Genomic DNA, 25,575 nt, shown 5'->3' on the forward strand with positions numbered 1-25,575 from the left:
GTTTTGTGCAACCAGCGTCATTTTTCTGGCGATCAGTGTCCCTGAGAGGTATGCTTGCAAATGTTTACTCATTGTCCCTGGTCCCTGCTGATTTTGGGTTATGTGCTTAGTTTGGTGCTTGTTTTGTGGATTATTACTGAAATAGGGTCTTGGAAATGCCAAACTCTAGTACTGAATTCTTCGGCAGAGTTAACTGTAGATTCAGCTCCTTTTTGCCTTAAGTCCGGTTTGCTCTTTCTCTTTGTGAACGTTGGGAATGTGGTAAATGTTAGTGGTAGAGGTGGGGGGTTGTTTTCTTTTTTTTATACCCCTGGGGAAACACAGAACCCTAGTTTTAAGTCTTGCTTATAAGTTACGTGGGTAATTATTTTCCTTTATATAGTGGGAAGTACTCAGATGCAAAATCACAATTTAAAATGAAACACCCTTTTTACAAGCAAACCTCTGTCTTCCTCTCCTTCCCTCTGTACTGCCTGTTACTTTTTCATCGTTTACATCACTCACGTTTATCCTTTTTTAATGTTATGTATCCCAGGCCAAATTAGCCCAAACTAATTCCAAATCCAAGAGTCCAGAACCATAAGTGGCCTGACTACTGGCAAACATCCTCCACCCACACCTGGGGCTTCAGATGTTTCCAAATCCTTTGGCAGGCATCCTACTTGCAGGCCCAAGCCCAAAGGCTTGGGGGTTGAATGCCCCCAATTTTTGCTGGCCCTTAACCATAAGGCCCTCGGAGCAAGCTAGGGAGAAGCTTGCTCCCATTTCCATAAAGTGAGCTTAAAGCTGCTACACCTCAGCAGATACTGAACCACACCAGAAAAGCAATTATCTCCAGGTATGCTTTAGGAAAACTGCCTTCATGGACACAGATACATGGTATTTCCCCTGCCAGGTTAAGAACAGGCACTACGCTTGACCTGAGCCTTCAAGCACAGGGACTACATGTGATCTTAGCCTATCCTTCCTCTTTGTTTTTGCTACAAACCACCTACTCTCACAAGTACTATACCACAACTCCCTGCCTCTCAGCTCCCACCCTTCTAATGTTTAAAATATTTCTGCACAAACCACTATCCTCTCTCACTGATCTGATTTCATCTGTACTTTTTAAAGGCACCTTCACTGCCTTCCATTCTCTTCCATTGTTTTTCTAGATCAAGCTCCTGGTCCTTGTCCTCAGAGCCCGACAAAGTTGCTCACCATCCTTCACCTGTACTTCTACCTCTCTTTGCTCCTCTCTCATTCCTGGGTACCTTTTTTTGCTCACCTGCCTTTCTTCTTCCAAGCCATTCATTGTGCCTGGAAGTCTTATTCTCCTCACAGTACAGTCGACTATCCTCTCTTTATTAAAGTCTCTCCTGATAATATTTTTCCAGAGATTCAATGATAATCTAGAAGAGAAAGGAATGGGAAAATTCAATCAATGAAAGCAATTTAATTTAAATGGCATCAATTTATTTCAGCGGCCTTTGGAGAATACTAGTTATGGACAATTGACTTCTCAAAGGAAACTGAAATATTTGGAAACCTGATCAACTTCTTTTAATTCCCCCGCCCCCCCCCCCAAAATTAAAACTCTCAAGAAAGAAAGTGCGCACATTTTTCTCACAAATCTTTGTTTATTAATTATAGCCTCCACTGATTAGATTTTATCTGATGAATTTCACAATTGTATATTGGGCCCAGTTTGGGGACTGTAAAGGAAAAACAGATTTTGGAACAAGGTTAGGTTGATATTTTACCATATGGATAATTTTATTCTAATTCATTCGAGCACGAGGGGGGAGTGCTCTGGATCTGATTCCAGTCAGGCTCCAACAAAATTTGGCTGTATACTTTAGGGAACTGAACCCATAGTTTTGGATCTGCCAGGCACTTCAGATGGCAACACAAGTTATGCACTCACAAGCCAGGTTATGAGATGTCCAGCCACTAATATTTATATCTGTAGTTTCCTGTAGACAGTTAATTATAAATATAAAATTTTGACCAAAACCAGAGGCAATGTCTACAAAGAAATGCTGTGTCCAAGAAATGCTATCCCTTAGAAGAGGCACATGCATGCGAGGTGGAGATTATTCAAGCTGAATGCGGTGTTTGCTGCTAGAATCAGTCTTGTACCGTAGTATTCTAGAGCAAAAGGCTGATTTTTAAAAGTTATTGATGCAGGGCTCCATTTTGTATAGCAAGGTATTAAGACCCAGACCTTAGCTAGGCACCTAACATTGGTTGAAATCAGTGCAAGTTAAATATCTAAATACCTCAAAGAATGGGAGCCAAGGTGATTTAAGTGGCTAAGACCTATTTTCAAATGTGACTTAGGCACTTCCAATGAGATTTTCAAACAGGCCTGGCCACTTCAGGCCCAGATTCTCAAAAGTACTTTGGTGCCTGCCTGCTTCTTTAGAGATTAGGTACCTAAATCATCTGGCAGCAGCATCTTCAAAACTGCTGCACAGCCCCTACCTCACCCCGCAGGCACTTGAGTGCAGCTGAGGTGCTTGGAGCCGTGCAAGCTCCAAAATGGGACTCTTGGACAAGGCAGAAAGCGGGGAGCTGAATTAGTCTCAAGTCAGGAAGAAGGCAAGACAGGGCAGCATCTTCAAGACAAAACTGGTTCAAAGAAGCATGAGCTTTCATAGCACCTGATGAAGTAGGTTATTGCCTACAAAAATTCATGGCTTAAACTAAGCAAGGCAACACCTCCCTTCCCAGCTCCCTCCATCCTGCTCCAAGGGGCCTGCAGGCCTGGAGACCACAGCAGCCAGCTCCTGAGTGGCAGGAGGCTGAATGACGCCCACCTCTATAAGGCAGCGTCATCCAGCATGGGGCCTGGCTCCAGAGGCTGCATCCCTCCTGTAGCCTCACTTATCTGTGCCAAGGGCAGATTAATGCTGAGCTCACCTCAGAAGAAGGGAGCTGGGGCACAGAGATATGATATGTCTGTGCCTGTGCCTGGCTGCAGGCTCCTGTGTAAAGCCCTAAGCACCAAGCTACAGATAGATTTCTGAGGGACCATTAACACTTACACATTTTCTTCTTTGGGTTCATGTCCTTCCTCTGATTCCCAGAGCCCACACTAGTGACCAGAGACAGGCTCCCTGGCCCAGGCAGCTCACCCCTTCCTCTGTTCTTCACACTGTTGGGGTTTTTTTGGTTTTGGTTGTTTTTTGTTTTTTTGGGGGGTGGGAGGGTTGGGTGGTTAAATTAATGTTGTCAAATCAGTTCCAAATCCTATCAACTGAGCAGAGCTCAATAGTTCAAGTCTGTGTAGTGCTACCACTGGCAAATATCCTACCTCCCACTCCTCAGCTTAGAGCTTCAGATACTCCCAAATCCACAGCAGGCATCCTACATGCAAGCGCCAAGCCCAGAGGCCTTGGAGTTCAGATGCCCCCTAGTTTCACTTGCCTCTACCTGGAAAGGCTGAAGGAACACTAAAGGGAAACCCAGAGAGCAATCCCCCATCACCATAGACTGCATAGCTGAGATCCTCCCATTGGGAGGCTATAGTAAACTCTCACAGGGCAGCCTGCCTGCCTGCAGTGCAATGGACAGGTCTCCACCCTCAACTACACCAAGTCATTCAAGGCAAGAAGAAGGGGATCTCCCCTGCCAGGTCAGTAAAACCACTTGGGCTAAAAACATAAAGATGGTATCACCACTGGGAAAGCCACCTGCTAAAGATCATGGTATCTCCGCTTGTTCTTCCTGCTGTTCTTTACTAGTATGGCAGGGACTTCCAAGCGCATAAAAATCCCTTCAGAAACAAGCTGCATAAATTTCTCTCCTTGCATCTCTGCCATCCGCTGGGCCAGTTAGCCCTGCTCCATGCTCAGCATCCCTTCCCATGCCCCAGCTCTGTGATGCTGCCCCCTCCAGAAAACCCCATCACACTCCTCAACAATTTCAAACCACCCCTACTTCCTCGCTGCCCTTTCTCTGCTTCTCTCCTGAGCAGGCTGGAAGCCCTCCTCCCTCTCTCCATCAGGCCCCTGCTCCTGGCACCCTCTATCCTGCTGCAAGGGGCCTGCAGGCCAGGAGACCCCAGCAGCCAGCTCCTGATGGGGAAGTGGCTGAGCAAGGCCTGCTACTGCCTGCCCTCTGCCCTGCCTGCAGGGGAGACACCCAACACAGGGCATGGCTCTGGAGGGAGTGTAGGCCATCTCACCTCTATAGCCTGCCCTGCGCAGGCTAAATACAAGGGCTGGGACTCTGCTCTCTCCTTCCCACAGGTGCCCCTGGAAGAAGACCACCAGCAGGGTGTCTGTCTTGGAGAGATGACACAGCAGGGTGATTTCTCTTCATTCTGCACATCAGAGACCAGGGTCAGACAGGGCACCCTGCATAGGGAGCAGGGCTGACAGGAGAGTTGCTCCGACTGTTGGCGAGGGCTTTGTTCTGTGGGCACACTTCACCCAGACACAGGGAGTGGTCTGCACTGGGAGTCACACAGCAAAGATCCCTGCTGGGGACACAGCCAGGCTCCCACCCTGCCAACCCGGCAGGACAAGGATGTTGTCCTGACACCTCAGTGATTCTCTCCCCCACCACTTCCTTACTGCTGCCCTTGATGCCTTGCACATACACCAGAAAGGAAGGCTGTCTGCCTCAAATCCAGCCAGACTAAAACACCCTTCTCTTGTCCTGCTGTCTTGACAGAATGATCACAACATGTTAAGAATGAGCTCCATAACTCTCCAAGTTTGTCCGCTGTCAGAGGGGAATTAGCTGCCAGCTAAGGAGGAAAGGTGAGGCCGCCTTGGTGAGATGAGACTAAGTCCAGAGTCCTGATCCTCATGCCTGACTCTGCCACTGACTTGTTGCATGACCGTCTTTGCAGAGTGCACCTTAAGTAATTAACATTCCCATAATGTTTTGAGATTCTCTGCTGGAAGGCAAAATAAAAGGCCAAAGTGTCATCAGCATCATTGGCTCCTCAGGGTATCCCATGAAACTGTAACCCTGTAATTAAGACTGAACTACTTTCTTGTGTCCCAGGAAAACATGTTCTGTGCTGGAAGGGCATCAGGAGGTTGCAGAACTCTCAGGTTCCACCACACCAGATCCTACTCTGTAGCCAAGACCTCTCCAAACCTGACTTTCGTGCCAGCCAGCTCTCCTCCAGATCCCACAGAAGTGGAGGAGCTGCAGCGCTTCATTTCCCATTCCCAGAGGCTCTTTGTAATGACTGGAGCTGGAATCTCAACCGAATCAGGAATCCCTGACTATCGCTCAGAGGTAGTTGGACTTTATGCCAGGACAGATCGGCGACCCATCCAGCATGCCGAGTTTGTTCACAGTGCCAGTGCCCGTCAGAGGTATTGGGCAAGGAACTTTGTAGGCTGGCCCAAGTTCTCCTCTCACCAGCCTAATGCAGCACACCTGGCCTTAAGGAATTGGGAGAGCCTAGGAAAACTCCACTGGCTGGTGACCCAGAATGTGGATGCCCTGCATAGCAAGGCTGGAAGTCAGCAGATGACAGAGCTGCATGGATGCACACACAGGTACTCTATGGGGTTCAGGATGGCCTTGTTATGGGTGACAGGGTGGCTAATACGTGGGTGCAGTGTTAATGAGAGCAGCAAATAAGGGAATAATGTGGATGTGCCCTGTTACCTTGTGAAAGGGGTGGGGGCAAGACCACAGAACAGACCTCTTACTGATCTCTCCATAGCACAGAATCCTTCTGCTCACACCGGGTGGTACTTTCAGGAGCATATTTATAGATTATATGAACACAATTCTCTATCATCCTTCTGGCCAGCAGAAGACTGAATCGGCTCTGCTCTTTGGCCAAACTTGTGGAGTCCATACTGAGACTTTTGGACTCGATACAGAAATAGCTGGGTGAGGTCCTTTCACCAGTAATATGCAGGATGTCAAATAGGATGAGCATAATGATCCATCCTGGTCTTAACATTTCTTAACCCTTGAATCCCAGGAGCCCAATGGAAATAAGCACTTTGTGTTTCAGAGTTTTCTGCTTGGGTTGTGGAGCTCAAACCCCCCGTTCTGAGCTTCAGGAACGCTTTGAAGCCATGAATCCCACGTGGACAGCTGAAGTACATGGTGTGGCCCCTGATGGGGATGTCTTCCTCACAGAGGACCAGGTGCGTTATTTCCGCGTCCCAGCCTGCAGCAAATGTGGTGGGATCCTGAAGCCAGATGTGACATTCTTTGGGGATTCTGTGAGCCGTGAAAGAGTGGATTTTGTCCGTCAGCGCCTGGCTGAATCAGATTCTGTGCTGGTGGTAGGATCCTCTTTGCAGGTAATTGAGCAGCTCTCCCATGTTAAATTCCAATTTGTTGTTTGCTACTGTCTCCACAATGGTTTCTGATCCATCATCTCTGGTCCCCAGCATCCCTGGTATCCTGGTTCACTGTCTCTCCAGAGCCTCCTTGTATTTTGCTGTTTTATTTCTACAGCCTGACTTCACTGCATTCCCTTCAGGGTCCCTGCAAGGAACTTCTCTGTGTTAGGGTTAAGTCTGTCTTATAGTATAGAGACCACTCATTACAGCCATGTGTGAAACACTAGGAGTGCTGGGGCCCCTTGAGTGTTACAAAATCCCTCTTACCCACCACCACAGGTTTTCCTCTGGATTTTATGGTGTGGATTTTATTCCTCTCACTCACTAATACTATAGGAATGGCAGGATGAACTCTGTGAGAGGCAAGTACCTACATTCCATGGAGGATTTGGGCTTTTGTCTCTAGTATCAGTAAATCTGTGCTAGAGACTTGCTGGATGCTGATGTAAGAGTGGGTGCTCTACAGGTTCAGTTCATGTTGCCAGTTAACTCCCCATTAGCCTGTTGAAGAACATGGAGGAGTTGGAGGGAGTAGAAAGTCTTCACAAGGTATATAGAAAAGCTTTGTTGATCACATCCCATCTTTGCTTCTCCATCTCTTTTCTTCTGTAGCCATCTCTTGCCTCTGCTGCTATCTATCCTGACTCTGGGCCTGTCATTAACCAGGATGTCTGAGGAACAGTTTAAGTGGTTAGTTTCCAGAAAAAGGGTGTATTATAAAATGCTAAAATACACCTTAAGAAAAAGTCATCTGATGGGATAAAACCAAGCCTGTGATCCTCAGGGTTTCAGTATCCTAAGCATGACCATAGTCTCTCAGGTTTATCATGGGACTTCACTTGCAGAACCGGTTGGGCAGAGCACATAGGCCATGCAGCTGAAAGCATTTGACGAAGCACCCGTGATAACCAGTAGCAACTGGCCAAGAAAATTATGCAACAACAGATTGAAGGGGGAAGGTTTGTATTTATGTACATTTTTCACAGTATTTAAATCTTTCCCCTATTTGGAGCTGAGGAGCTGCTGCTTCCATCCTGTGTAGTTGGTGCTTGAATGAAGAACAATTTGTATGAACAAGCTGCATGGAACTATCCTGCTATCACCCCCTGGACAGCAGCCCTGAGGAGTGGATTGGTACTTTCTTTTGCTCTTACTTGGTGCACTTCACTTTGCTTCCTTGTGTCCCTGCAGGTGTACTCTGGTTACAGGTTTGCTCTTGCTGCCCATGAGAAGAAGCTCCCAATTGCAATACTGAACATTGGGCCCACAAGGTCAGATCACTTGGCATCCTTGAAACTGAATTCCCGCTGTGGGGAGTTGCTGCCTTTGATTGCCCTGCAGTGATCCAGGTTCCAGTCCCCACAAGGGAGGCGCCCACACCCAACAAAACTAGGTAATTTTTCCATGGCGAGTAAACAGATTACAGCTTTGACTGTGAGATCCTGCAGCATGGTGGTCAATCTCACCCACTGAGCAGAAGAATGATTCTAGTACAGATAGGCATCAACTGCTGACTTGTCTTGGCAGGACAGACTGAGATCAGTGGACAAGAAAGATGTACCAGTAACAGGTGCCAACACCTGGTTGCACTGTTTCAGATCTAACTGACTTAATCCTGGTGGGATAGACTGGCTGCCTACAGTGAACTTCAGCTGAGGTGCTGAGCAAATATTATTCCTTTTGATTCTTTTGAGTTTGAGAATGTTCGGTACCAGGCTCCTTGTGTGCTAGACTTCACTCTTTTTAGTTTTATGGTCCTTTGGAGTTTCAGTCACACTGTTACTCTAACAACAGTGTCAGCAGAAAGCCCTTAGGGGAGTAGCTGGTCAGCACAGTGATTAACCTTTGCATCAGGATTCTTTTTACAGTGTCTTACCCAGGTCCCTTGAGCCCCTGTGACTTCTAGTGGCAGAGCAGACACTGCCCCATGGGACTGAGAACAGCTAATCAGGATCCTGATTTTTAATGTGTCAAATTCCCTCTATAAAGCAGATTCTGGACCTACATACCTGCAGGTTCCATTGACCCAGCATATCTTAACAGAAGATATTTCAACCCAAGAGGGGTCAAGAGGTGACACCCAAGGTTCATTCCCTGATGGCCCAGCAGAGGGCAGCAAGCCTTTACACATTTCAGTCGGATGGGTTTCCTGCACTGAGCCCAGTCTCCAATGGGAAACATCTCCCATGAGGTTCTTCTCCTTTCCTTGTCCATGTAGACTGTGCCTCTGCTCTGCCTTCATTGGAAAGTGTATCTTTTGTGTATCAAAACCCCAACACTTCTCTTACAGTTGTCACCTGGAGGAAGGTGGGAGAAGGACAGTTTAGTGAAAGGATACGACGGATTGGAAAGGGGTTGTGGGTGTTTGGCAGGTGGGGAACATAAAGTCAGTAGGTGAGAAAGGAGGGCCTGGGATAATGTTACAAACCAGTTTTTCTGTTCTCCCTGAATTGGGAGGAATATCTAAGGGGAAAGATTCTCTTTCATTAGAGAAGCTGAACTAAACCTGCTAAAAATAGCTGCTTTCCAGAGACAGATGACTGTGAAGGGCAGGTGACCAGAATAACATCTCTCTTCCTGCCAGCAGGGAATGGGCTGGGCACGTCTAGGCCAGAAGGGGACGCTCTCCAATTCAGCAACTACATTCGCATATTTTTTTTAAACAAAAGGGCTGCTAGAGTTTCACTGAATCAATCTGACAAAAGCTGCTTCTAATTTAACTCCATCTCCTTCAGTATGCACTTTGGAGGAAATATGATTCAGTGGGTAATTACATTAAAAGAATCTTTTACAAGATTGGTGTTGCTGGCTTTGGAATTTCTCCTTCTTATGAGTCAGTCAAGTGCAAAGCTGTTTCATACCCCATTTGAGAATTCAGGCTGCAATTATAAACACTAGATGAAGTAAGAGAAAAGGATAATGGCATCTGTGCAAGAGACCACCCTAAACAGAGAGTCTCCTGCCTACATAGATCATTACAAGGTATCCCCACCCCTAATAATAGCCTCCTATTGCAAGAAGATCTGCCTCTGTTAAACAAATACTTATCAGTCTGTCATCATAACATACTTCACTGTGGTTAGATTAGAAGGTAGGAATACTTGCAAGTTAGTTCTAGGGATTGCACTTAGAATGCAGATTAAAATGGCCTGTTCCTGTCTTGTAGGGTAGAGTTTCCCATGTTAATGTGTAATGTTTTGAAAGAATAACAACTGGAGATGAGCAAGGTTGCTGGGATCACTCACTGAAAGAGCATAGCCTCTCTAAGTAGCAAAAATGGTGGAGGGCTGTCTTTAAGATACAGTGCCTTTTCCTGCTCAGGCATGGATTCAAATCTAGCCCAGGACAGTCACAGTTAAAACCCATATGTCTGATACTATTTAGACACTTTGGCTGCCAACATACGTTCCTGGACAGGCGCTGTACTTAAAACACCTCACCGTCACATGTATTAAGCACCTGCATGTTTAAAAATGGCTTCAGGATGCTTTATCAAAATCTCATCTCATCAAGGTTTAGATGAAGTGTCCCCACGGCCATTTTTAAACATATAGGGGCTTATGCACATTACGGTGAGGCCACACTGGCGCGTTCTAATTAGAATGTAAACCAGAATGTGTATAGGCAGCCTTAGCTCCCAAGAAATTCAAATCTCTTTGGGACTAATAGAATATGGGAGATCCTGCTATACATGTCATGGAAGCAAGTTAATTTCATGTACAAGGTGGAGGGGGGTTCATTCTTTGCAATGAGTTATGGATATCCTTGCTGCCTGGGGGTAGAGAAAGCTCACAGGTAATAGGCTAGAGATAGAATAATAGAATTGTCCTGCTTGCCAAAGCTTCCCAAGCCATTCACATAGAGTTTCTCTTATTTCAGGGCTAAGACTTCTACACAGCAGCATCCTCCGTGCAACCAAGTACCTTGCATGGAATTTTTATTCAAGTAGCAGAGAGCCTGGGCCAGGTTTCTCATTATCCATGTAATCTCCAATGCCCAGTATGGGCATGTTAAAAACAGAGGCTGCAGATTTTGTGCCAGAAGGGCCTGCTTTTTGGGAAGATGTGGGACTGTTGCCAAGAGGCCTAGAATAAGAAAATATTCCCCGCAAAGACCCCCTGAAAGAAGAATCCATCCTCCTGCCCCCAACCTGCCTCTCATTCATTAGAACTATGAGTATCTACGAACACAGTCAAAGCACTCCTCAGAGTAATGATAAATGAGGCAAATCTACACCAGACCTCCAATGGGTTACATGCACATATACAGGAACAGTAAAAAGTATATGTCTCTGAGTGTGCAACTAATTCAAAGCAATAAACTCCAGAACTTATTGCACCAGAGTTTATTGCTCCCAGGTACACTGTTTGATTTGTATCCGGGACCATAGCAAGTTGAGCTGGTCAGAGTAGCCCCAGCTGGTAAGGGGTTCGGGGGCTCATTCTGCCATCCTGGGGCTGCCCTGACCCAGCTCAACATGGTGTGGGGAGCTGCCTGGAGCATGAGGGTGCTGTAGTGCAGGGCTAGCCGGCAGGCAGCCCCCTCACTGAAGCACCTTCATGGCCCAGCCAGCTGCATCAGTGTCTACATGTGCAGTGCTGTGGAGTAAAAAACTGCAGAGTTTATTAGCTTACTCCAGTCTTATAGCCCATCACATGTAGACACTGAGATGTTTACTGCAGAGCTAATTAGTCCACTCTACAGTAAATATCTTGCGCAGACATGCCCCCGTGAGCAAATTTCACTATGTAATATTACTGTATACAAACATTTTAAAACATATATATTTTGGAAAATGTATCGTGTTCCAGGTCAAATTAGCCAGATCAGTTTCGAGTCCTTTGAATTGTTGAAAAAACATATGTGGCCCTGCTACCAGCAAGTATCTAAGTATAGATTAGAGTGCCTTGGGAAACTTGTATATTTCCTACCAGGGCTGTGTGTCATGCTCTAGTCTCTTCTCTGTGCAGCCAGCCTGCAGGCAAGGGAGGGGGAGCAGGTGTGCAGTGATCAAGGGTGAGGATCCCCCCCCCCATTAAGAGAAGGTTGCCAGTGCCCCATGGCACCAGCAGAGAGGAGGCACAACCCCCAAGCTGCCTTCACACTGCCCCCTGTTATGGGGGAATGAACCCTGGCTGATTCTTTGCAGCCAGCTGGCAGAGGAGGGTAAAGGGGGCAGAGGGGCAGTGATTGAGCTGGCTGGCTTCTTAGCCTTTGCCAGTGCATGGAGGCACTCAGTCCCCACCATCAAACACTGAACATCTGTTAGCTTTGATGACACTAACTTTAAACACTTTGTGTAAAGCACAAACATCTTACAGCATGATCAAGGTGACCTTCTGTAACTTTTGTAAGCACTCCATGCAACCCAAAGAGAGAACACAGGTATCAGCCTTGACATGGTGGGTAACTGTCATAAGACCTACCTTAAGAAGCTGGTGTGCCTCATTTTATTGATGTGATTACCAGTCTGGAGGGAGGTGTAGAAGCCCCCACAGTTCAGCACTATAGGATGCAGATCAATCATACTGTTGGAAGACATGGAGTTCAGTAAAGGAGATGACCTGTTGTTTAGCTGGGTTCAATAAAAACAAGGGAACTTGAGGGGAGGGGAGATGTAAAAATTATATAGGAGGCAAAAAAGAAGAACCTTGCACCAAAGACCTGGCAGCAGGAGGAGCAGCATTACAGGCCTGGAATACATCAAATGCATATTCAAGTCATACTGGACAGGCACCTGTTTTCCTTCCATCACAGGTTCTCTTTCTAGCCCACCTGTCAGCAATGAGGAAAGAGACATACCCCCTAACAACCTTGCGTTGTTACCTTTACAGACCTGACCTTCCCTAGTAGGCCCTCAACACCTTTTCTGGTTCATTGTTGACACACCATCCCACTGATACTTCAGGTCATTGTTTGAAGCTGTAGCTCCATTCAGCTATCAGAAATAAAAGCGCTCATTAGAGAGCACCACAAGAACTGTTTCTTTACAAGTCGGCTTGCAAAAACCAACCCCCAACACTGCTGTCTCTTCCATTTCAGCACTGCTGTCTCTTCCCCTCCAGTGTGGAATAGGCTGCTGAAGCTGGGCGGGGGGGAGCCATGATCTCCATTACAATGATTATTCCTCCCTTTGTTCCCAGCATCTCTGCTGGGAAAGGTGAGGTTGGAGCAGCAGAGGTAGATTTGGCTCCGACTCTGGTCAGTGACGCCTATGTCAATGTCTATTACCAGACTTGCCCCACCTTAGAAAGGCCTGCAACCCCAGATAACATGCCTCAGCATCGAGACTCCAGGATTTGCCTGTATGGAAGACATGGCAAGATTGGAATCCCCAGGAACACATGAGCAGAAGAGCCAGGTACAAACCTGCTTGTTCATAAGTTGTGGGAAAGGGACAAAGACTCTGGGCATGGTGACCTTGGGAGCAGAAGCAGACTGCAAAGCACTGGTGTGGGAGGAACAGAAACTGCACACCAGAGCCTGATGCTTCCCAGCTGTGTGCCTTGAACATCACATATCCAGAGCCATTGCAGCAAGAAAGAAAAACCATCAGAGCATTTCTAACCCACACAGTAAGGTCTCTGCCAAGATTGCACAGCTCAGAGAGGCAGGCTGGGCAGATTATGGCTATTTGTATTTTGGGTCTATTTAGAAATCAAGCCCTCTCAGTTCAGTGGTGGGTGGTAGATGGAGCCTTTCACCTCTATGTGACTTGGTCCAATGCAGCCCAGATCAGTGGTGACTGAAACAAACCAGCCCTTGGGAGCTTTTTGTGGTCTACATTAATTAAATGCCTCAGGTATGAGTGGGTGGACGTCCATATCACCACAGCAGCCTGTTGGCTGTCTCAGCCAGGAGACTTTGGAAACTGAACTTCTTCACCCCAAGCATCTGTCCTTCCAGATCAGGGAGATACACTGTGAGATGGAGAATCTGTTGACAGAAGACTTCACCTTATGCCCTTGCCAACCTAACATTTTTCATCCCACATACATTCAGTGAGGATTTTTTTCTTTTAAAATGCCAAATTGCTCATGGCTCAAAGAGTCTCCCTCTGAAAGGGAAGGAAACTAGTCTTTTGGATGCTCCTGGTGAGCATCCATACTCAAAGCAAAACAGCTTTAGTTTCAGATTTGTTTGGTTTCAATCTAATGAAGTGACACTCCTCTTGATAATTAAAATTCATAGGGAAACATCAACACTGTTTATCCACCAATCCTACTGCCTGCAGCTCAGCTGCTGCTGGGACCTTTTCTCTTGGCAAGAATCCCAAGCTAGATGTATACATGCACCCTTGCACACCTCAGTCTGCAACCTGTATGCCCTGATCCCCTAGAAAGACAGAAGTGTAAGTGGTATGAAGGACAACCAGAAGATCTTATTTTGCCAGTCCAATATTAAACCACAGGGCAGCCAATGACATTTCATAAGGGTACAAATATTTAAAAAAAATATCCAGCCCCAGTATTTTGCTGCACCATTGAAATTTATTGTAGTTAGAGGGCTTCATTTCCAAAAGACTACAGGCAGAGATGTCCACATACATGGCAAGATTCAGTCTCACTGTGGCAGGGTCAGGGGAGATGCGCGTGACTGGGCACTCCCTGGACCGATATTGGCCAAGGGATGTCGCTGCCTCTGGTGTCTGCTTGCCTGCTGTGATTTGATGCTGAGTTCATGATTACAGAACAGGTAGTTCACCATAATAGCATGTAGTCTCTTTATAGGTAGGATTCATGCTTAAGAGTTACAGTTGAAACACAGTTCAAAATTAGGGCCTGTCCCCTTAAGGGCTGGTCAGACTTGCAAGTGCGATCGCCTTGCGCATCTGAGCAGAGCACCCTACGCCCCCTCCACAGTCCACCAGACTTACAACAGAAACACACACAGCAAAAGAGCAAGACTGTTTGCACTCCTTTTACTCCCATCTAGCAGTGTTGCAACCTAGCAACTTTTCTATCTTCTTTCCTCTCCTCCCTTCTGGTCTCCACAGCTGCTGCTTATCTCCCTCCTGGAGCCCCAGCAGCCAATCTCTTGGATTCTTCACCTGCTGACAATCAGCAGCCCCTCAGGTAAGTGTATTCCCCTGGGGCTTCCCTTAGTTCTACTCCGGGCCAGGTTTTCTTTCCCACCTGGCAACCGGCAGTCTCTCTGTTCCTCCCTGGGAATGTGGGGGGAAGGCAAGGGATGGGCACAGAACCTTCTTGTCCCTTACTCTGTTACACCCACCCTGATCAAGGGGAGAGGAAAGCCCCACAGCAGAGTTTTGCATTGAAAAGAAAATATCCCACAAGCTGGGATCCATCTGTTGTGTCTTGCCTGCCCCCAGTTCCCTTGAAATGTTTATGCTGACACAAAATGGAAAATTTGAGCAGCTGCTTTAGTCCTTCAGCAGTTTCCTAAATCTGTTCTCCCACCACAAAGAGGGGTGACTGGCTCTTCCAGTGACACACCAGTGATACCTGTGGTGTGAGTTGGGCCAGATCAGCTGGGTGCACCACAAAGATGTCACCGTACATGCTGCACAGCACGAGTTGAAACTGGGTGGAACACTCGAGTCCCTGCTCCAAAGAACTCATAGTCTAGTACTAGCTGCTGCCAGGAGGGAGGCAACGCCCCATTCCCCCATAAGCCTTTTAGGAAAAATCAGCTTATGACCCTCACTTGCTTATCATTTGGCATGATGGAGCCCGTTGTGTTTAATGATTGACATTGGTGTCGCTGCAGAAAATCAACACAATGGCTGCAATCAGGCTTCTTGTCCCTGTCCTCATTGGCCTGTGTGCATATTATTTCTACAGCCAAGAAACTCTATCTGCAGGTAAGTAAAACTGGAGAGACTCCTGGAAATTCACACTCTAGGTACAGAGAGAGGTTGGGGCTGACTCCCCACTATGGATCTATGGGTCAGATCCCATGCTGCATGCCAAAATCTCAGCTGAAATCTGGACATGGGTAAATCTTCTTTCATGGTGTTTTCACCGTTTCATATCAAGGCAAGAAATAACCCCTGTTTAGTGACTGTTGTCTGTAGCCAAATGGAATAAAGAAACATTCTAAAACTCAGTTGGACCTAGGGTAATTGTCTCTTAAAAGGAAGTTTCAAATTGAAAATGAAAGCAAAAAGCGTTAGTGTAAAACAAAACAAAACAAAAAGCAGGGGGTTGGTTGGTGGCTCAGTCTGGTGATGACCTTAGTAACAAAGGAGAAGCAAAAGACTTTGCTAAGGAAAAGTAACCTTATGACTGCAACAAGCAAATTTCCCTCAGTGTCAAAGGATGGACTGATTTCTTGTTCGGGAAGTTGGAGGGGTCTGAGATAACTCTTCCAGAAGGTGGAGAACCTGAACAGAAGGGAAGTGAGAACATCTCTCTTTCTAAAAGACAAACAGGGGGGACCAGAGTTTCGGTGCTTGCCTTGAGCTGCCTCTGCGGACTGGGAACTGTTGCAGAAGTGATAGATTTGGAAAACCCTCTCTGTATTTTTTTAATAATATATTCCATATTCCAGGTCAAATTAGCCAAGTCATTTCCAAATCATATTGAGTAGAATGCAGTCATTCCAAAAACCATACTGACTGAGCAGGCAAAACACAATTGTTCCAAACACCATGTATGGTGCTACAACCGGGAAGCATCCCCCATCCCAGACCCATCACTCTGGGACTTCAGATGCTCACAGATGCATTGGCAGGCATCCTTCCTGCAGGCTAGTGTCAGGCAAAACCAGGAGGGCAGAGTGCGCAATAGCCAGTGGAAAAGTCTCCCAAGGAAAGTGCTTGAAACCCTGCCACTTTGACATTTAAAGGTAGCCTGAACTGGACTTCAGTAGACATACCTTATTCTGCACTGGCCACAGAACAGAATGAGGCAATGGGTCCGTCCCCTCCTAATTTGTCCAATTACCCAGAAGACCAATGGCCCCTAGAGCATCTAAGGGGCTACTACTACCCAGTTTTAAAAGGTTTTTGTTAGCTCTCAGTATTTTACAAAGTGACACTTTTGACTCCTCTTGGAGGAGGAAAGCACCACTCCACCCATTTTACATACAAGGAGGCCCTTTTTCCTCTTCCTTTTGTGGGATTTAGAGAAGCAGGACTCAGTGCTGAATGTTCTGGGGTTCTGCAAGCTGCTACGACAGCACCAATGCTCATGGTACTGGGAAGGGAGCAAAATTCCTGACATGAGTCTCTTAAACCTCCAGATATGGTGCAAGGGAAGCGTGTGCTGGTCACAGGTTCAAGCACTGGGATTGGGGAACAAATAGCCTATGAGTTTGCCCGGATGGGAGCCCACCTGATCATTACTGCTCGGAGGGAGAAGCAGCTCAAGGAGGTGAGAAACCCCAAGGGAACGCAACTCAAAGTGGGAGAAGAAACAGAACCTCTGGGTTCCTTTTAAACATCATTTTCCATCCCAGCACCAAAGGGCACTGGAGTGGCTACCCCATTAGAAACTATGGCCTCCCTAGGAGCTGTGTGTGTACACTTAAGCCCAGGATTTGGCCTTGAGCATACTGCTGTAGACCATCACCTCTTTGCTCTCCTGCCCAGTGTAACTCCTCATTTACTGTTAGTTCTTCCTTGCCATGTTAAGTGAGCTCCAGGCTCATCCTTGATCAGGGTCCAACTGAAGCAAATGGTTGCATGCTCTCTCCTCTGCCATATAACAGCTGCACCAAGTCCTCTGGACTTGGCTGTGCTGAAGGCTGCTCTTTTCTCTCCAGGTGGCAAAGAAGTGCTTGGAACTGGGGGCAAGTTCTGCCAGGTATGTTGTGGCCGACATGAACAACTTGACTTCAGCCCAGGGAGTCATTGAAGAAACTGGAAGCAAACTAGGTATGCTTTCCAGGTTCATAGCAAAATGCAACTGTCCTCTGAAAAATGCGAAGTGGGACCTCTGTTGGGTCACTGACACCTGCCCTCTGCCTTGCCTTTTCCTGAAACACTTCTCCCTTGCACAAGGGAGTTTGCAGCACCAAGAGGACAGGCTGGTGTTTTGAAGAATAGAGAGAAGACTACTGTATCCCAACCATCCTGACCCCAAAACAGATCCATATGCTACCTTCTGGATCTATGTTTCCTTTTCTTTTCCAGGAGGCCTTGACTACCTGGTTTTGAACCATGCTGGAGGAATTGACTCATTTGGTCCATTTCAGGGAGATATGACAGAAGTGACCAGCTCCATGACTGTCAACTTTTTGAGCTATGTCCAGCTGACTGCTTCAGCTATGACTATGCTGAAGGAGTCTCAGGGCAGTATCATTGTCATCTCCTCCATGAGTGGTAAGGAAAGCCGCTCCCTGCCAGTGGATTACCCATCCTGCACTACTCTAAGTCAAACTGGCTCCAGGCCTAACCATACTAGGGAGATCATTGTTTCCACTTCACAGGAAAAACTATTCTCTTTTCCTGCCTGTCCCAAGGGCTATCAGTTCCAGGGAAGCTCTGTTAACTCCTTGGTGACTAAGGAGGCATCACTGCAACTCTTCTCTAAATTAGTCTTCCAAATGCTCTTTACAAACTGAACTGTTCACTGGGATTGCTCACATACCAATGAAATGCAGCCATCTCTGCTGGGATAGTCAGAGTAGTGTACATCATAGCAAAATGCCACCAAACAACTCATCAACACTGCTGACCACAGCATCAGACCCCTTGAGTGGCCTTCTCCCAGGTGCTAACATGGTCCAGCTCTCATAAGCTATGAGGTCTGACAGAAGCCCAGCAAGAGGTGGTGGAACTGGCCCATCTTGTAACGGGAAACCTTTGTCACTTAGTTCATCAGATATGAAACAGAAAAATAATCTGAATAGTATGTACATGGAGATATGCAGGAGAGACTCCAGTTTGTTCTCAACTGCCTAACCTTGCCAATAACAGTTTTAAAAATTAATCATTTTCTTGGAAAAACACTCTCCTTTCTATTGCTTTAACTCGTAGGTCGCATTGGAGACCCATTTGCCCTCTCATACAGCGCGGCCAAGTTTGCTCTGGAAGGATTCTACAGCTCATTACGCAGGGAGCTGCACCTTCAGCAGATCAATCTCTCAATCACAATTGCTGTGCTGGGATATATTGACACAGGTAAAAGAATAATATGCTGTAACTTCTTTTCTGGACAGATGTACAGCCATTAGGGTCTAATAAGTAATGCAGGAGGGAAATAATATCACTCCAGGGCCAAGGGAAAGAGAAGGTATAAGGAATATATAGGAGGTCAAAAGATGTACTGAAAGCAGTTTTAGGATTAGTGCAAAGTCTCAAGAGCTGCCTCCTGTAGCTCAGCCACTTGCACTGCATCCCTCTTTACTCTGGGAAAAAGACAGAAGAGAGATCACCCTCTGATGATTGTTCACTTTACTTCAGAAAATGCTGTGAATGCTTTTGCTGACAAAATAACGATGACAGCAAATCCCAAGGAGGAGTGTGCCCAGGAAGTGGTGCGGGCTGGTGTACTACGACACCGGGAGGTTGTCTATCCTTACTGGAGCCTCCAGCCTTTGCTGCTGCTGAGAGACTGGATGCCAGGCCTGGTAGAAAAGCTGCTGGACCAATTCTATATTCTGGAGAATATCCTCTAAGCTTCAGCACATTGCATGTCCACAAGGATTGAAATAAAAGGAAAATGTGGCAAGACACATTCAGAGGATGGAATTCAGTCTCTGGACACAATCCTTTCAAGTGGGATACAGTTATTGGCAGAGCTCAGATTTCTCTAGTTGGCCCCAAAATATAGCCCAAGCTGGGCAGAGTGGTCAGACTCAGCTGTACCATTCACTCACATATATAGCATCTGAGCACCCTGTCATGTAGAGCTTCTTTTCTAGCTGGAGTGTAACTCCCCAGCCCAGCCTAAGGTACATCATTGTAAAAAATCTTAACCTACAGTCCCATGCACGAGAAGCTAGAGTGGGGCTACAGGGTGCTCTCCCCTGCCCATGGCAGTCCTTTCACTACTATTCTGACTAGGTAGTTCACAACTGGCAGTGATAATAAAGGCTTCTGTGTAGGCCTGAGGACTCCTGACTGATAATCAGATCAGAGTAAAGAGGGAAGAAATTCCCTCTCCCCTCTGATTTCCTCTCTATCTCCCTCTCCCTCTCTTTTCCCTTCTCCTGCACACAACGTCTCCTGCAGCTCCTATAAGCACATCTCTCTGGAGCAGGGACAAAGTCCAGCCCACTGGCTGGATCGGGCCCGTGGCAGACTCCATTTCCTGGTAGCCTGTGGTGAAGAACCTCTTTCTGGCTGCTGCTGCCGGACCCAGCCCCACTGCCTGGGCACCCTGGCTTATGCACCCCACACGCACCCCTGGGGGTGGGACCTGCGCAGGCAGGGCATGTGGCCAGGTAGTTGGGATGAGGCTGCAGCCAGAAGAGAGACAGCCAGGCAGGCAGGGCCAGGAGACCCCGTAGCTGGAAGAGAGGCCATGAGAACTTTGGGGGGGAAGAGGGAGGTGAGGCTGGGGCAGAGCCAAGACCCACAGCTAACATGGCCCTACTTTGTCACTACCCCAAAATCCTGGCCCCAGAGAAGCTCCCCACCCAGCTATGCACCGTCCCTGCATGGCTCCTACCCAGCTGGTCTCCATGCAGAAACCTGCTCTGAAGCGTGCTGGAATAGAGATGTCAATCCAAGTAGAAGCAGGCTAATTAGCCAACAAAATACTCAACATTTGTATATATTTTTGTTCTCACGATTTTGAAGTGATCTGCAAACCAAGCACCTAAAAATGCCTAAACAGCAGCCAGCTTTGGGGTAAGAGGGTGGTGGATGAGCACACAATAGCTCCATGGGAAGAAGAGGGAAAACTTTGGTCAAGGACAGTGAAGCAAACTGGGAAAGCTGTGTTGTCCAGGGACCAGAGCACCATATAGTTGGATTCAAGAAACTTGGGCATGGTTTCCAACTCTGCCATCAACCCAGTCTATGACACTTAAAGAACAATTTTACCGCCCTGGGCCCGTTTCCTCCAACATAGTCAAGGTGATAACGCTGCATACTTCAGCTAAGTACTCTGAGACCTACAGATGAAAATCACTATAGAAAGTCTAGCTAAATGCCACAACTTCTGTTACTAGGATCGTGTCTGAGTGACCAGGCATAAAACTGCATCAGAAAGATGAAAGCTGGAGTCAAGCATGCTGTGTGCTTCAACCCTGTAGTGCAAGAGATTAGCACTACAGAGTCCTTAGGCCCCTGATTTAACCTTTGCCAATAAGGACAGGCATCCACTCATAATACTGCTTCATTTCCTCTTCTGCATCAGCAGTCAGAGAGTAGAGGAAACCACAAGTCTGGGAGGAAAAATTCCTACCATGGCCCCAGGCCTAAAGGGAGACTAAAATACAGGGATTACCCCGAGCATAGCTGTTTGCTTTTTGCATGTCTCGTTTCAACTGTGCCACCTTCTCTTGCATCTCTGCGATCCCCACATAGTTACAGCAATTTGTCTCCCCCTGATGCTCCCCCAGGGCTGCTAGGTCATAAAACCATATCACCATCTCCTCAGCATCCCATATACCAATCGTTATGGGTGTGGTGTATTGTGTATGCCTCCAGATTCCCAAACACTCTCCCAGCATAAGGAACTTGCGTTTCTGGTCAATCCATTCCTGCATTTGGGGCAGGGAGGCATATGAGGTGACAAAGCAACTTCTAGTAGCCTTTCTACACCTTTCTGGTTTTCTGGTAGTGTACATAGCTTTGCCTAGCTCCAGTGTAAGTTAGATCAGTCTCAAAACTACTACTACACTCTGCTTCCCATAACCTGTTATGAACCCTGGAAAGCAAAGAAGAGCTGTGATGTAGCACAGTCCTGTTGCTAAGGGCTGTGAATAGGAGCAATGACCTTTTATACTGGTCAGGAAACTCCTGCAGAATATAAATGAGAATGGGGCTAGGGGACCTGAAACAAATGCAGACTTCTATAAGCTGCAGCTTAGCTACAGACACATCAGATGTCTTTAGTTTGTCCATCAGGTTCACGTAGGGAAAACCAATGTCACACGGAAGGTGGAAGGTGGAGGCCTCTAGAGTGTGCTCAAGTTATCTTTAACATAACAATCCCTTACTGCAGGAAAAGGAGGGGTTCACTGATAGCCTCTGTAATACTTCTGTCCCACCCTTCATTCCCCACTACCAGAGAGACAGCTAAAAAAAAAAGCAAACAAGTATTTTTTCCACAGCATGATGGCAACTTATTCCCATGATGATTTCCCATTAGTGGGAAAATTCATTTTGACCGAGGTAAACATTTATACTTACAACGATTGATTACAATAAAGCTAAAATCCACCTGGGATCCGGTGGATAAATCAGGGCCCTCATGAGGGGATTCGAATTCTGGTCCCAAGCTAGTACTTCACTCCTCACAGGTGGTATTTATTGCAGGTGCACGGGTGGGACGTGGGGCCCCCCAGCCCTGGCCAGACTGAACGGGGTGGGTGGGGGAGCCAGGAGGGTTTAGGCAGCTCTGAGCATTGCATTGAGGGGAGGTGTGCAGAACTTGGCTACCTACAGGCCAGGGGGTGGGTCTCATCTGGGTGAGGCAGGGGGCGGGGCTCACCAGCTCCCCCTCTCATGCAGGGGAGGGTCAGCAGTTTCTGGACTTACTCCCTACAGAGCCCTGATCCCTGAGGGACCAGTCAGGGCCCATGCATCCCTCAGGAGCTGCGCGTGTGACAATGAGTCTGTCACAGGAGGGGGTGGGGCTTCTCAGGGCAGGGCGGGTCCTGGAAGCAGGCACAAGGCAGCACAGGTGGCTGCTAGCTCTACTGCACGCAACAAAGGGCTGCCCATCCTCCTTGCTGCCCTTTCTCTGCTTCTCTCCTGGGCAGGCTGGAAGCCCTCCCTCTCTCCATCAGGCCCCTGCTCCTGGCACCCTCTATCCTGCTGCAAGGGGCCTGCAGGCCAGGAGACCCCAGCAGCCAGCTCCTGATGGGGAAGTGGCTGAGCAAGGCCTGCTACTGCCTGCCCTCTGCCCTGCCTGCAGGGGAGACACCCAACACAGGGCATGGCTCTGGAGGGAGTGTAGGCCATCTCACCTCTACAGCCTGCCCTGCGCAGGCTAAATACAAGGGCTGGGACTCTGCTCTCTCCTTCCCACAGGTGCCCCTGGAAGAAGACCACCAGCAGGGTGTCTGTCTTGGAGAGATGACACAGCAGGGTGATTTCTCTTCATTCTGCACATCAGAGACCAGGGTCAGACAGGGCACCCTGCATAGGGAGCAGGGCTGACAGGAGAGTTGCTCTGACTGTTGGCGAGGGCTTTGTTCTGTGGGCACACTTCACCCAGACACAGGGAGTGGTCTGCACTGGGAGTCACACAGCAATGATCCCTGCCTGGGAAGCAGCCAGGTACCCCCCTGACAGGACCAGGATGTTGTACCCGACTCCCCTCGCAGGGAAGAGATCAGCGACAAAGAAGAAAAGGAGTTGACTGGGTTGAGTGACAGCGATGAGGACAACAAAGACAACACCAGCAGTGGAAATACCAGTGACAGTGATATGAGCTGAGGGCTAAGATGTAGCAACCAGGGGTACAAATAAAAGGACAGTGTAAACATAACTGTGAAAGAAATACATATGGGTGTGTAGGAGCACATCTTGTAACAGGTGTATGGTTTGAAACAGTGTTTAGTGTACTGAAGACTGGTAAGTCTGATGATGTATAACTATTTATATTAGGGCTATCAATCATAGTAAATTTATGCAGTTAATGGAAAAAACAAATTAATGCGTTTTTTTAATCACATTAATCGCACACATCATTTTGACCAGCAGAGTGGCCCAGCCCAAACCTGTGTGAACAGCCCTGCCACCAGCCCATCCCATGCCTGCTGCAGATACATCTGCCTGTGCTGAACAGTGACAGCAGGGGCCAGGCAGAAGCTGGTACTCAGGTGGGAGGGGGAGACCGGCACCTCTCCCTCACCATTGCTAGGCCCTTCGTGCTGCAGCCACAATTATTTTTTCAATAGTGTCAGGGCTAATTTATCTTTAGAGAAATATAGTTATCCAACCCCCACCCCCAACCTGACACCTCAGTGATTCTCTCCCCACCCCCACTTCCTTACTGCTGCCCTTGATGCCTTGCACATACACCGGAAAGGAAGGCTGTCTGCCTCAAATCCAGCCAGACTAAAACAATGCCTTCAGTCCAGTCACACCCTTCTCTTATCCTGCTGTCTTGACAGAATGATCACAACATGTTAAGAATGAGCTCCATAACTCTCCAAGTTTGCCCACTGTCAGAGGGGAATTAGCTGCCAGCTGAGGAGGAAAGGTGAAGCTGTCTTGGTGAGATGAGACTAAGTCCAGAGTCCTGATCCTCATGCCTGACTCTGCCACTGACTTGTTGCATGACCGTCTTTGCAGAGTGCACCTTAAGTAATTAACATTCCCATAATGTTTTGAGATTCTCTGCTGGAAGGCAAAACAAAAGGCCAAAGTGTCATCAGCATCATTGGCTCCTAAGGGTATTTCTTGAAAATGTAACCATGTAATTAAGCTTGAACTACTTTCCTGTGTCCCAGGAAAACATATTCTGTGCTAGAAGGGCATCAGGAGGTTGCAGAACTCTCAGGTTCCACCGCAGCAGATCCTAGTCTGTAGCCAAGGCCCCTCCAAACCTGACTTTCACACTTCATTTCTCATTCCCAGAGGCTCTTTGTAATGTCTATAACTGGAATCTCAACCGAATCAGGAATTACCTCGTGATAGAAGTGAGAGCAAGAGCACAGATCTTACTGATCTCCATAGCACAGAATCCTTCTGCTCATACCAGGTGGTACTTTCAGGAGCATATTTAAACACAATTCTCTATCATCCTTCTGGCCAGCAGAAGACTGAATCAGCTCTGCTCTTTGGCCAGACTTGTGAGGTCTACAGTGGGACTTTTAGACTCAATACAGACTTAGCTGGGTGAGTCCTTTCACCAGTAATATGCAGAATGTCAGATAGGATGAGCATAATGATCCATCCTGGTCTTAAAATCTCTGACCCCCCTGAATCCTAGGAGCCCAGTGGTGATGAGCACTTTGTGCTTCACAGTTTTCTGCTTGTGGAGATCACCACCCCTCCACCCCCCACTCTGAGCTCCACGAGAAAGCTGTAGTTTAAAATGTTAACATACACCTTAAGAGAAATTCATATGATGGGATAAAAACAAGCTTTCTTTGTTGTGATCCTCAGGGTTTCAGGAGCTCTGAATCAAAATCCTCTGAGAGTGATCACAATGTCTCAGGTTTATTCTGGGACTTCACTTACAGAACCAGTAGGGCAGAGCACATAGGCCATGCAGCTAGAAGCATTTGACCAGGCAACTTGTGATAATCAGCAGTGACTGGCCAAGAGAGTTATGCAACAACAGACTGAAGGGGGAAGGTTTGTACTTATGTGCATTTTCCACAGGATTTAAATGGTGCCCCTATTTGGAGCAGAGGAGCTGCTGCTTCCAGCCTGTGTAGCTGGTGCTTGAACAAAGAGCAATTTGTATGAACAAGATGTATGGAACTATCCCACCTTCACTCCCTGGATAGCAGCCTTGAGGAGTGAATTGGTCTTTCTTTTGCTCTTACTTGGTGCACTTCACTTTGCTCCCTGGTGTCCCCTCAGGTGTACTCCGGTTACAGGTTTGCTGTAGCTGCCCACGAGAAGAAGCTCTCAACTGCAGTACTGAACATTAGGCCCATAAGGTCAAATCACCTGGCATCCTTGAAACTGCATTCTTGCTGCAGGGAGTTGCTGCCTTTCATTGTCCTGCACTGATACAATTCCCACAAGGGAAGCAACCACACCCAAGAAAACTAGGTAATTTTTGCATGGTGAGTAAACAGATACAGCTTTGACTACGAGATCCCGCAGCATGGTGGTCGTGACTTTTGCAGGTTTGAGAATATTCGGTAGTAGACTCGCTGTGTGCTAGACTTCACTCTTTAGTTTTATGGTCCCTTGGAGTTTCAGTCAGACTGTTACTCTAACAAGGGTGTCAGCAGAAAGCCCTTAGGGAAGTAGCAGGAGAATCCCAGAGTAGCTGGTCAGCACAGTGATTAACCTTTGCATCAGGATTCTTTTTACAGTGTCTTACCCAGGTCCCTTGAGCCCCTGTGACTTCTAGTGGCAGAGCAGACACTGCCCCATGGGACTGAGAACAGCTAATAAGGATCCTGATTTTTAATGTGTCAAATTCCCTCTATAAAGCAGATTCTGGACCTACATACCTGCAGGTTCCATTGACCCAACATATCTTAA

General features: G+C 47.4%; 2 protein-coding genes across 7 annotated transcripts; both read left to right on the plus strand.

Annotated features, from left to right (window-relative positions):
• Positions 1-25,570, plus strand: SIRT4 (sirtuin 4). 5 transcript variants are annotated; one of them, XR_016444276.1, is made up of 6 exons: positions 11-48; positions 4,666-4,754; positions 5,005-5,510; positions 5,981-6,275; positions 7,509-8,142; positions 25,342-25,570. XR_016444276.1 is itself a non-coding variant. In XM_090063352.1 (6 exons), the coding sequence occupies exons 3-5, from the start codon at positions 5,011-5,013 to the stop codon at positions 7,659-7,661; spliced, it is 948 nt and encodes a 315-aa protein (XP_089919478.1). In that variant the 5' UTR covers positions 11-48; positions 4,666-4,754; positions 5,005-5,010; the 3' UTR covers positions 7,662-7,710; positions 10,197-12,306. The 5 variants fall into 5 exon arrangements, 4 of the variants coding, with proteins under 4 accessions (XP_089919479.1, XP_089919478.1, XP_089919476.1 ...); XM_090063352.1 differs by lacking the exon at positions 25,342-25,570 and adding an exon at positions 10,197-12,306 and having other exon boundaries at positions 7,509-7,710; XM_090063350.1 differs by lacking the exon at positions 25,342-25,570 and having other exon boundaries at positions 7,509-9,111.
• On the plus strand, positions 12,622-23,041 carry LOC149857601 (hydroxysteroid 11-beta-dehydrogenase 1-like protein A). Of its 2 annotated transcripts, none has more exons than XM_090063356.1 (8): positions 12,622-12,678; positions 14,314-14,392; positions 15,048-15,141; positions 16,524-16,654; positions 17,046-17,157; positions 17,416-17,604; positions 18,262-18,405; positions 22,432-23,041. In XM_090063356.1, the coding sequence occupies exons 3-8, from the start codon at positions 15,060-15,062 to the stop codon at positions 22,491-22,493; spliced, it is 720 nt and encodes a 239-aa protein (XP_089919482.1). In that variant the 5' UTR covers positions 12,622-12,678; positions 14,314-14,392; positions 15,048-15,059; the 3' UTR covers positions 22,494-23,041. The 2 variants fall into 2 exon arrangements, with proteins under 2 accessions (XP_089919482.1, XP_089919480.1); XM_090063354.1 differs by lacking the exon at positions 22,432-23,041 and adding an exon at positions 18,688-18,975.
• Positions 25,571-25,575: the final 5 nt, after the last annotated feature.

This window comes from Crocodylus siamensis, chromosome 9 (genome assembly GCF_052110815.1).
Source record: "Crocodylus siamensis isolate JL-2025a chromosome 9, ASM5211081v1, whole genome shotgun sequence".
NCBI classification, from domain to species: domain Eukaryota; kingdom Metazoa; phylum Chordata; order Crocodylia; family Crocodylidae; genus Crocodylus; species Crocodylus siamensis.

Excerpts from the sequence above, each read along its gene's own strand:
- SIRT4 (XM_090063353.1), top strand. The coding sequence starts at position 5,011 with ATGTTCTGTGCTGGAAGGGCATCAGGAGGTTGCAGAACTCTCAGGTTC. Across the intron at positions 5,511-5,980 it reads CTGCATGGATGCACACACAG|AGTTTTCTGCTTGGGTTGTG; the intron begins GTACTCTATGGG and ends TTTGTGTTTCAG. Across the intron at positions 6,276-7,508 it reads TGGTAGGATCCTCTTTGCAG|GTGTACTCTGGTTACAGGTT; the intron begins GTAATTGAGCAG and ends GTGTCCCTGCAG.
- LOC149857601 (XM_090063354.1), top strand. The coding sequence starts at position 15,060 with ATGGCTGCAATCAGGCTTCTTGTCCCTGTCCTCATTGGCCTGTGTGCA. Across the intron at positions 15,142-16,523 it reads CCAAGAAACTCTATCTGCAG|ATATGGTGCAAGGGAAGCGT; the intron begins GTAAGTAAAACT and ends TTAAACCTCCAG. Across the intron at positions 17,605-18,261 it reads TGTCATCTCCTCCATGAGTG|GTCGCATTGGAGACCCATTT; the intron begins GTAAGGAAAGCC and ends TTTAACTCGTAG.